Raw genomic sequence first — 12,664 nt, forward strand, 5'->3', positions numbered from 1 at the left:
ATGATATTATTTATATTTTTTAGTTATACATGTTTTAGAGGATACCTCCCTTAACATCCTGACCAAGTTTCGTTTGTTAATTCCACCTGGTTTTCTTAAAACACAAGGTGCGGCTGACTACTAAAGCCCACCCCCACCTTTTTTTTGTACGCGGGGGATGCCAAACTAAAATTTTCCCCACAATAATAGTCAACACTTAAATGGCTGCTGACTGACAGTCAACCTCAAAAATATTTGCCTGGAAATTTAAGCAAAACTGTCGATTTTGATCGCCAACGTGGCCATGCATTAGGGAAGACCCCTAGAGAAAAACATCGAACATCGAAAGGAAAAAATCGATGTTTGAAATTAATTCAAAATCATCGATGTATCGCTATTACACATTCAATTTTCCCCTTTCAATTTTCAATACTCTCACACTTTTTCACTAACGCACTCTTATTTATTGCTTGAATGGGTGACTTGCTTTCAATTTTTCCCTTTCAATTGAGTTTCAATTTTGCTTTCAATTTTGCTCAGCTTTTCAGCATTGGCGTGCGAATTTTGTGGAAATAAAAAAATACTAAGGTTATGCATGGTACAATGTTAATCTACAATGGAATTACTATGGAAAATTTCAGAAGCTAGTTAGTTACATTGTTTTCTTGAAGACGGCATGTTGATAATGAAATTGCTTCTCAAATCGAATGCAGCCTACGTAATGGCTTTAAATTTTTATGATTTTAGACAAGCAAAGTGTGTGAGGAAATGGAAAGGCAAAACTGATTGTGTGTCATCAGCGTTATATCGACGTATTAGACCTGGAATACTATAGCTCGGAACACTTTGACGACTTTTTTATTAAAAATTTTCATTATTTATCAAGTATTGATTTTTATGGAAAAAGCGCCGCAGGAGAAAATTTGTAATAAAATATCGCGCGATTTTTTATTAAAAATTTTCATTTTTTATGGAAGTATAAATTTTTATGGGAAAAGCGCCGCAAAAATTTTTATTATTTATCGAAGTATTGATTTTTATGGAAAAACCGCGTGATTTTTTATTAAAAATTTTCATTATTTATCAAATTAACGATGTACGTTTTCTACATTTGTGTAATTTGAACTACAATAACACCAGTAAATATTATTTCCACCCGAACAAAATAATACCGTTATGATCAGGAGTAAGACCCCTATCGATCCTAATATTATTATTTTTAATAAGGGCAATATATATACACTTATACTTCCTAATTATACGCACTTATTTGTGTATTTTTTTTAACGTATGGTAGCATACATTTTGTGTTACTGTCAGCCATTGTTATTTCTGCTTGTTTGTGAAATGTGCAAACGTTTGTGAAGACATTTATAAACGCGTTTTACTTAATTTATTAATTAAGAATTGTATATTAAAGTGGAAATCTCAGGCCGGGGTTTTAATGCAACTATTTTGCCGAAGTGTGCACATAAATAAAGTGTTTATTGTGTGAAATAGCGCCGAGAGGTTAGTTCAATTTACAAACTTTAACAACAAATAACTTAAAAACTAGAAGCCTGCTGCGGCTAAAAGTATATATATTTGCAATCAGGAGAACTCCCTCTATCGTTCCATAGCTACCTTAATGCGGAACTCCGGGGATGCCAAACTAAATTGCAGCCAAAAATAACTAGATTTTCGAATATTATCAGCGCATCGTTGAAAATGGACCCGAATCACGATTTTTTGAAAGAGTTTTAAGATTGCTATGAGATGCAACGTTGTCTCCGGGACAGAACTAGTCCAGAGTACGTGATGCGTGACTGAAAAATAAAATTAAATGAAGAATTGTTAAATATGATGAAAAAATACAAACAACAATGCAATGTTAAAGATGCAAAAGAAATACATACTATTCTTTCGGCCTATAGAAGATAGCTTAAAAGGATTAAGCAATCAAAGTTAGCAATACTTTTGGTGGTTCGACCAAGGTAAATTCCTTCATAATCTTTTTATCCTCCATCTTTCCTTAATGAATTTGACGGCTTCAAAGAGGATTTTATATCATACATGACTGATATTTCGACCGCTACAAGGCGTCAGTCAAAACTGATAAATTCTTTACTGACAAACTTGATGGACAAAGTGTACCACCCATTAAACTCGTAAAAGCTTCGTAAACCCCGTAAAGCTCGTAAATTTACGAGCCTCATCAAAGAACTGTCAAAATTGTTATGTTATGCAGTGTTTTTGCTGCATTTAAAATGCAACATTTAGCGCTTTCGAACACATGTTTTCGAAGAAAGAGCGTTCATGCTATCGCATTTAGCAAATGTACATTTACGCTAGTTCGAAATCGTATGCTTTTGACAAACAGCCGTGTTCCAGGCGCTTATTCAAATCCGTATCTATTACGATCAATTCTCACGCAGGATTTAAGGGGCAAAACCCTACTAAAAAGAAAATAATTAATTTTAAACCGAAAATACAATACAAAAACTTGAATTGTTTTAACCATAACCGAACATTTGTTTGTGTATATATTCATTTGTCGGTGATGTCAATTACAATTTCCTCACTTAATTAGGAAACAAAACAAACAGAGTTGATCACAAATTGCATCACATCCATGTTGAATTTGTGTAACTTTTCTTTATCCAAATAATGTTAAATAATAAATGAAATCTCGATCGGCGATCACTGAAATGCAGCTAGCCACTATACGCAAAAAAGCATTGTTGCCACTTTTTCTCATTAAACCATGTTCGAATCGGGGAAATTTTGGAAGATCACAGGTTTGCTTTTAGCATTTAGATTCTTAATGCAAAAATGGAGTTGCATTTAGTTGCATTTAGGTGACGAATTTTGTATGGATAAATGTACATTAAGTTTGCAACAGAAATATATTCCATTATTTCTTCAGGAAAGAGTGAGGCAACAGGCTGTGAAGTATCAAAAATGTCAAAATTGCTTGGACATACACACGAAATAATGCCAATTTTCCCTTGACCGTTTTCTTGAGAGCTGCATACAGGGCATTAAGAATTAACGAGTTTAAGGGAATACCCTATCTATAAGCATCACAGAAAAAACGCTGGAAGGAGGTGCATGGGTAACTTCCGTCCATAAATTGGAGCGCTAGCGTTGCGTTTTCCATTGTCAACGAGTGTGAAAATTCAATTTGCTTGCCACTAGCGAAGCATTATTGTTGAATACACTGAAAGTGAACGGCCGTGAGGATTTTTGGCAGTCGTTTAGCGTTTGACGCGCCAATTTAGGGACGGCAGTAAGTGAAAATCTACGAGCACAATTTTTATAGATAAATACAGCTCTTTAAATATAAACCTTTTGTATAAATTCGCCTTGAGCGCAATTTTGTATTCAAACGGTCCAGGATGTATGTATATATATATATAGCTGTGTTTTCTTGCGTTATCCAGCTCCGTTTCACGATTACTTCTCACGGAAACCATCTGGAAAAAATTGAACTCACTAAATGCGGAAGAGCACATTCAAACGGAATAGTATTCACTTAAATAAATATTTAACATAAAGGCTATTTTTTTAAATCACGTTAAGAGAAACAAAAGGCAGAATATCTGTTTGTGTATATAATCATTTGTCAGTGCTACCATAGCGGGCAGAAAATTTTTAGTTAAACCAAACAAACACTGCGGATCATAAATTGAACCAGATCTCTATCAGATCTCGAATCGTCACATGCGTTATCGTATTACTCGTCACGTAAAAATACATTTGTCGGATTATGACATACGTGAACGTACTCTTTATTCCACTCAGCTTATACGACTGACGTATTACGCACTTTTCTTTCGTATGGTTTTCGATCCGTGGACGGATGTTACGATTCGAGCTCTGTTGTTGCATATGCGTGCATAGTTTTTATCCGGATCCCAATCATTGGCCAAAGAAACACAGCATATGTTTCTGAGGGTATGTCAGCCCAATTCTGAATAGAAATTCTCTAGGAATTTTTCCTCATTTCTCTTTTCTCCTATCATGAATAAAAATTCCCTAAGAATTTTCCTCTTTTCCTATTCTCCTATTCTAAACGATCTTCGAAAAAGGGAAAATGTATTTCGGGAATAAACTAGGTATTACGAATGTCAAAAAGGAGGAGAATTGATTTCGTTATTCTGGGAGAATTTTCACCGGTATTTTAAAAGGGAACTGCTACAAAAATGTAAGTTAATTACAATTTAAAGGAAATTTGGTGTAATAAAACGTTTAAACCTTTCATTTTAGGTCCAAAACAATAAAAAAGAAACAGGTAGAAATCTGAATAACCCTAAGGGAAGCTAGGCCGGACATCGCTCGCGGCTTCCATAAGGGCAACAGAGAGGACGTTTCCCGGTTTTGGCGGAACGCTGAGGTGGAACTAAACTCCGCAGGCCCACGCACAAAAAATACGACTGAGTGGAAAAAGGTTTGTAAAAGTGATTAAATGTGTACTTTTTGCTTTAAGTTATCGTTTTACTTACTTTTTATAGGTGTGGGCCGACCAAAAGAAATATGTGCGTCAAAAGGCGGCGCAAAATTTAAATGCCAGAAAAGGCACGGGTGGTGGCCCAAACACCCAACAGAAGCTTTCTCCGAATGAGGAAGTCATATATAAACTGATTGGGATGAAGGAAAGTGTTGAAGGCTTATCTGCGTTTACGTTTGCATTGCCAATTTCAAGTGTGTCCAAGAGCAATGCAGAACATGAGCGAGACGAGTCTGACCTTACAGAATATTTAGAGGAAGTCGAAATAGAGATACAAGAGTCTCAAATAAGTCCACTTGTTACAGTCGACGAGCCATCGCCTCCACCACCGCCAGTAAATGTAGCTCCAGAAAAGAGACCTACTGTAAAGAAGCCGAAAGCATCCTCCGACCTTCTTGAAGCTGAACTAAAGACTCAGCAAGCCTTACTAGAAAAAGTTACTGGAGCAGTTACGAGTTTAACCGAACATCACGAAGAGCAGAAAAGGCACTTCCGAGAAATGGAGTGGCTTAAAAGAGAAGAAATAACTGAAATGCAGCGCCTCAAAAATAAAGAAATTGCTGAAATTCGGCGGCACAATAACCTCATGGAGCACTTACTGAAGATAAAAACGTAAAGTATTTAGTTTAATTATTATTTTTATACAATTTTCTAGTGTTTTGAACGCATGTACATATATATGTGTAACTTCTTTTAATTATTACTAATTTCTCACAGAAGTATCGTAACAGCTTTCATTATTCCATCCATGATATTTTAAAGTCATGAAAAAACTCTCGCGGTCAATTTTATATATTTAATTTTTATTTTTACGAAACGATACTTTGATTTCCCAATACCAGGCGCTCATGCATATGAAGTAGCAAGTTTTCTATACGCATAAATTTGTTTGTTGAACTTTTTAATTCGTTTGTAGAAGCCTTTGAAGTTCTAAAGTAAAATTTTGGAAATTTAAAAATTTATACAAACAATTTTGTGCGTAGAAGTAGAAAACTTGTTATTACACATTTATGAGCGCTTGATATTGGGAAATGAAAATATCATTTTGATAACGAAAAAGCCGAATATTATCTTAGCTTCCAGAGTAACCGGATTTTTCTTTTAGGTATCCGGATATTCGAATGAAGTTCCCAGCCCTACCTTGACCCCATGCACCTAATTAAGGGTTAAATTTATTTGCCAAAAGATTAATTTTCTTTGCCAAAAGGTTAAATTTATTTGCCAAAAAATTAATTTTATTTGCCAAAAGATTAAATTTATTTGCCAATAGATTAAACTTAATTGCCAAAATATTAATTTTATTTGCCAAAAGTTTAACTTAATGTGTCAATACTATATATAGAAATGTTAAGCCAGTTTCTTTAGATTTCAAACGACGTTAAGATGAAGCCTCTACGATGAGCAGAACCCGAGATATAACGATTTGAAGAAGTATATGATTAGTCAGAATTACGAAAAAATTCAAACTCAACAAATTCAAAAATTGTGGAGGCTGTGACTTTAGGGGATGTTAGTGATGCTTGCCTCTCAGCAAGAGCTTCTGGCGAAGCTTCGGGAATCGCACCAGTATCGGTGTCTGGAGCGATATCGTAACACTGGGCAGAACGCTCTTCTAATAAGCTAGGTTTCAGATAACCTACGTGCCGCTTCCAAATTCTGCCATCTGGAAGACTAACGGTATACGTTGCGGGTGACATCGGGTTCGTAATTTTGCCTTGCATCCATCTTCCTTTCATCAGGTCTTTCACCATCACGACGTCGCCATGTTGCAGGGTACAACGCCGTTTGCCAGGCGTATTCAATTTCTTTCGCTCTTGTTGTTTAAGTACGTGTTCACGTAGATTGGGTCTGATTAAGTCCAATCGAGTTTTCATGGTTCGGCCGAGTTGGAGTTCAGCAGCAACAGTTTGGTCCTACAGTGCGGAAAAGCACGATAATGCATCAAGAATTTGGATAAAGCGTCCTCTCGAGTTAGGCCTTCCTTTAAGAGAATTTTGAACTTACTTTCGAGGGTACGAACTCCGTTTTCGGCTGCCCTATTCGATGCTGGGTGATATGGAGCAGCCTTTATGTGTAGCATCCCTATGGCTTCAAAGAACTTTTCTAACTCGTCCGAGGTAAGACTTAGGCGATTATCTCTGACGATGATCAGAGGATAACCCCAGGTTGCAAAATATTCACTCAACGTTGCTGCAGTGGCCTTATAACTTATATTTCTCATTTCCTTGACGTCCATCCATTTGGAACGCGCGTCGATGATTAGTAAGTACATGCGTCCCCGTACAGGTCCCAGGAAGTCGGTGACTCTGACCATCAGGCCATTTCCCACTGTGTAATTCACTTCTGGGTGGTCGCTGCAGTTTTCTAGATACAATCGGCAAGCTTTGGTGATCTTTTAGATGTCTTCATCCACACCTGGCCACCAAATATACGAGCGAGCGAAGGCTGCAATTTTTACTATGCCCATATGAAAACTGTGAAGTTCATGGAAAATAAAATCTCTCAGAGCGCGGGGAACTACCACTCAATAGCCCCACATTAAACAACCCCTATCAATGTAGAGTTCGGTCTTTTTACGCTTGAAGACTTTAAATTGAGCTTCAACCTTCGCCATCCATAACGTAGTTGCAAATCTTGGATAGAACGGCGTCTTTTCTCGTCTCAGTTTTAATTTGTTTAACATCAATACATTGTACATCATCGTTAACATAATTTAAATAAGTATAGTATACACTCTGACTCTCCTCTCTCGGGACAGACAACCAGCACTGTAGTTATCTTTACCTCGAATATCTTGAAGATCAAACTCATAGGCAGAAGGGAAATATTTGTATTCGGCTTGCTGCGTAGAATGGCAATCCCTTTTTAAGATCAAAAATGAACTTCAGTGGGTTATGGTCTGTCTCGATTATGAATTTCCTACCATATACATATTAGTGGAACGATTTAACAGCAAAAATTATACCTAAGGCTTCCTTTTCATGCTTTTTTTCAGCATGAGTTAATACTCTAGAATTAAATGCAATTGGTTTACTAGTTTTATCAGGATACATTTGCAAAATTACCGCTCCTATTCCCACTGGCTGGCAGATGTTATTTTGATTGGAAGAGACGTTAAACCGTCACTAGAGCTCCATTTATTTTTCATGTTAGTGAACACTTTCTTGTATTTTGTTGACCACGGCCATTTTGTATTTTTCTTTAGAAGTGAATAAAGTGGATATACTATTCCCTAACAACATTCGTTAGCGCCAAATCAGCTGTTGTCGTTAACGATAACAAAGGCCGCTTATTTGACGACGTCTAATATAATATAATATAAATTAAATAACAAAAAAATAGTTTGTTAAAACTTGTCTATATGGGTTCCGGTTATAATTTTTCAATAGGACGTAAAACAAATGTAGAAAACTGGAAGCTAAAAGGTGATAAGTCAATTTTTTAATCTTACAGGAACTGAATATGCCTTGAATTTAAAGGAATTGAATAATTAAAGTTTTCAATTTAATACGTGTACATACATACATACGTCTTATTAAAAATATGAATATCATATAACTTTGTATGTGCATATTTAAATATTTCTTTATTAATCATCATGACACTAGCATAATAAAATCAGTCTTGAAAATAAATATGTACAAAATGTGAAAACCTTGATTTTTTTATATTAAAAATCTTTTCCATGTTAAATGTTTGTTAAATGTTTTTTTGTAAACTTTTTATTTACAGCTGCGAGCAAAATATAGCAGCAAAATTCAAAATTATGTTGTTTTCTACTTATGTGTATTTATATTTATTTATTTTTAATAATTTTTTTTTATAGTTCCATCTACTATATAACAACAGAAACCAAATAAATACAAGTTTCAAAGCTTGAACAAAATTCACAAAAATCAATCAAACATAAAAAGTTTTCACCAAGATTTCGAACGTTTTATTCAGAATCTCTATAAGATTTTCGGGTATGCAGTTTTGTAGCCCATTCAATTTTAGTCTGATAAAGTGCAAGTTTCAAGTCGCTAAAAGTTACCGTTGATTTGTTAGAATTTTTTTTGTGGAAGGGTTGCGCATTTTCTCCCAAACAAAATGCTTGTGAACTTTGTGCTCACACGAGCGCCTTAGCATATGCAACGGATTTGTACCCATTAGCGGCAGCACAGTTAGTGAATCGCACAATCGTTACTGCAAACAACAAAAATTGTTAGCTTACAACTCGACAAAACGCATTGTTAAAAGTTAGTGAATCGCGCTACTGGAGCAGAAGCCACCCCAAAGCATAACCGTTCATATACATAAAGACCTTTATGCGTAGTTATTGTTGTTAATTTTTGAGATTTTTCATTTAAAAGCACTTGTAAATAAGCATGACTGAAATCAGTTTTTCTAAAAAATGTACCGCCGTTTAATTTTGTTAGTCTTGAATTCTAGGTATAGGGTATCGGTCAATTTCTAAACATTTATTAACAGTTATTTTATAATCTCCACATAACCGGGTCTGTCCATCGGATTTAACAATAGGAAAAGTTAACTGGCTTGATTACATCTTCATCAATTAATCTTTTAATTTCAACGACAATTCTTCATTTTTATAGCAACCCAATTTTTCCGTAAATACCATTGGAAACTCTTTTAGTAATTTATCTGCATTGAAGCTGCTACTATCAACATTGTTTGCATTTTCTATTAAGTCAATCATTCCATTTGATATCAGCTTAAATATTTTTAAATCTTTCATCCATTCACGACCGACGATGGGGGTTGAGCTACCTGGCAAAACAAATAACTGAAGTTTCTTATTTTGATTCTCATAATTGACATTGACCGTAATTACTCTGCGAGGAATAATTGGGTCGCCAGTGTACGACTTAGATTTTCTCATTGTACCTCCCAATCGTAAATCGTGAAAAATTTTGCTATTTCTGAATTCTCTTTCTGAAATTGCTGATATTGGTGAGCCTGAATCTAATTCAAATTAAAGTAATTAATTTTCAACATTAATTTCGATATAAATAGGACTACAATCAGTTTTAACATCTTTATACCCTTTCACTTCCTTAACAAATTCGTTTTCGTTAATCTCGAAAAATGTATAACAATTAGCAAAATCATCTTGTCACTTGCATGACTTCACCTAAATAGTTTTGCTTATTTTTCGCTTTCTCTTTTGCCTTAAACCCATTTCTTTTCATTCAGTTTCTTTGCTCATTGTTTTCATAATTTTCAGGGTTTTCTTTTCTTTGTTTAAATTTACGAATTCGAATTAAATGCCCCTTTGTTTACAAAATTAACAATTATAACACCTGAATTAAATTTTTTCTTTTGAGTGCCCAAATTTAACACAACATAAACAGGAAATTGTCTTCTCTGCACTGCCATCACTTGTTTTCTTAATTGAGTTAACTACACCTGTTAAGAGCGAAATACACCACACAAGCGGCTTGTCAAACATTCTTCAAACCTACTTTTCCCATTTCGCCATACACCATGCAAACATGACTCGTTCAAGCAAAGAATTTTAGTTTTCTTCCAGCTCGCAATGCTAAATATTGTGGTTTTCTTTCATTTTCCTCTCTTACGTCCTTACTCGGTGAAAATTTCGTTGCGAATGAGGCGATTTTGCTATACACAACGCAAGCGGTTTGATCAAACATCAACATGGCGGCCAGAAAATCAAAAAATTTTGATTTTTGCTCAAATTNTTTAGTCTAGTCGGACTCATTTCCCCTGTGTCTCTTGCCGCTGCTTCTTCTCTGGCTGCCAATGCTACTACCTTCCAGTATGTTGGCTCCGTCATCGATAACATCTTTTGTCGAATGCTGTTACTACGGATTCCGGACACGATTCTGTCCCTTATCATGTCATTAAGGGTTTAGCCGAAATCACAATAAGTTGACAGCTTTTTAAGTTCTGCAACAAAGTCATTAAAGCACTGGTTTTCCTGTTGAATGTATTTGTTGAATTTGAATCTTTCCTTGAATCTTCCAGGAAAAAGTTTGGTTTGGGCTTAAGGTGATTTGACATTATTTGTACTAAATCCTTGTACGGCTTGTCATGGGGTGAGATTGGAGCACATAAGCTTTTCAGCAAAGCATAACCTTCTTTTCCCAAGAGGTTCAGGATCAGCAATTTTGTTCTACTGTCATCAATCAAATTACCTGACATAATATGTTCAAACCTTCGAGCACAATGACCAGTCTTCTTTTCGCTCGTACCCTTCAATGGAGCCGATGCATGAAGTCAATACAACAGCATTACTAACAGTTTGTGTTGCATTTTGTTGCTGATACGATGGGTTTAGCAAACCCTCTTTCTCTGACTGCAATTGTTGAATTGTTGCTTGGAGATCATTAATTGCGATATCACATTTCTTCCCTTCTTTATTCGCTTTGGCACGGAGATTAGGCAATTCTTGCTGGAGTGCTGCCTCCGAAATTTCCTTCTCCCAAAAATACCGATATCCTCATCGCCAATGTAAAGTGTGAGCCTACTGTGTGCAGGAGACCAGTAAATAAAAGTCTGGATCTTCTTACTTATACGAGATTTTATTTTCAGTAACATTATACTTAAACGCTGTCTGTATACGCAGAATTCTGTCTATTACTGGAGCCCTCAGTGTTGATTACTATACTGTTGCCACTCATCAATTCCTTTTCATAAACTTACCTTTTGAACTACAATATTTCGTCTTATAAGAGATGCTAGCTAGATATGAACTACTCATTTTTCAACAAAAAACCTTTTTCGATAGTAAATTTCAAACATTTTAAACGTATTTATGCATTTACATGACGCCCTGGTAAGACAGATTGTGTCAGCTGACTCGGGTTTACGTACCGGTAGGTTTACGTTCTTGACTAGTTTTACCTTAAGTGTGTCTTTAACTTATGAAATCGCGTACCGGAAGTAGTTGATGGCGATTGCCGAACTTACAGCATTAATCGATACATGTGAATTAATGCAAAATTTCTTAAAACTAACCTCCTTCTTATTTAGCGCTGTAACCGCCTATGCGGTTTTGGCAGAGTTCAACAAAGCACGACCGTCGTTTCTCTTCTGTACTAACTGACGCCAATTGAAAATGCCAAGTGAAGCCAAGTCCTGGTCTTTTCACCGCAGTGGGGGCCTCCCTCTTCCTCTGCTACCGCCAGCGCCCAGCAAAAAACACGAATACCACAGCAACGAAAAAGGAAACGAGCTAGGCGATGGGAATCGCTTACTCTCTCGCTTCAAGAAGGCATTATTTTAACATGGGCATGTCATTGGCGGTAAGCCCTTACCCACAGCATTACCTTCAAACGAAGGGAAAACGCATGGATAAACAGAATCCGGAGAAGAGAACAAATAATGCCATACAGAGAAACTAATGTAGAATGCCTAGATAAGTATATATTATTTATATTAAATTGGAATCATAAAATGTCTTAAAAGATCAAAAGTAAATAAAATTTGTATAAATCAGTTTTTATACATACATATGTATGTATTTAGATATTTAGATTTTACTTAAAAATCGGTATGTACATACATGCATATTTAATTAAGCTTAAAATTGTATTTCCTCACTCTTGTACTTCACTTCATTGACTGACTTCAACTTCGCTGCAAATTGAAAAAAGAAAAACATTATTTTCATGCGAGACAAATTTCCACAGAAAGTAACGATAGAAAAAGAATTTTTGGATATTCATTCTATTTTTTAGCTGACTACGATGCAGAATTCTGCTTTGCATTCCCCGAAATGAAGCAAAGAAGCGAAATAAATAAAATATTGTAGGACATTCTACTTTGCATTACCGGCAATGCCTAAAATAAGCGAAAAACTTCGAAAGCATTATAACGCTATGCCTTCTAGAACACGTTACCACTAAAAGCGTATACCGATTTTTTGCTGGGCGGTTACCGAGTTGAATACTTTCAGAGGTGGAGCGCCGGTGTCCATTCGAACGACATGGCCAAGACAGCGGAGCCGCTGTATTCTAATTCGCTGTACTATGTTCATGTCGTTGTAAAGCTCATACAGCTCATCATTCATCGTCTGAGGTACTCTCCGTCGCCAACGCGTAAAGGTGCGTAAACCTTCCGCAAAATCTTTCTCTCGAATACTCCAAGAGTCGCCTCATCGGATGCTGTCATTGTCCATGCTTCTGCGCCATATACAAGCACAGGCATGATGAGTGACTTATAGAGTGTGGT

General features: G+C 35.9%; 1 protein-coding gene across 1 annotated transcript; it reads left to right on the forward strand.

The window, feature by feature from the left end:
• The first annotated feature begins 4,607 nt into the window (after positions 1 to 4,607).
• On the forward strand, positions 4,608 to 5,350 carry LOC108362984 (uncharacterized). The gene is made up of 2 exons (XM_017616156.1): positions 4,608 to 5,004; positions 5,038 to 5,350. The coding sequence occupies exons 1-2, from the start codon at positions 4,608 to 4,610 to the stop codon at positions 5,082 to 5,084; spliced, it is 444 nt and encodes a 147-aa protein (XP_017471645.1). The 3' UTR covers positions 5,085 to 5,350.
• The last annotated feature ends 7,314 nt before the right edge of the window (positions 5,351 to 12,664 follow it).

This window comes from Rhagoletis zephyria, unplaced genomic scaffold, assembly GCF_001687245.7.
Source record: "Rhagoletis zephyria isolate East Lansing unplaced genomic scaffold, Rhagoletis_zephyria_1.1 Rzeph_scaffold_01159, whole genome shotgun sequence".
NCBI lineage: Eukaryota > Metazoa > Arthropoda > Insecta > Diptera > Tephritidae > Rhagoletis > Rhagoletis zephyria.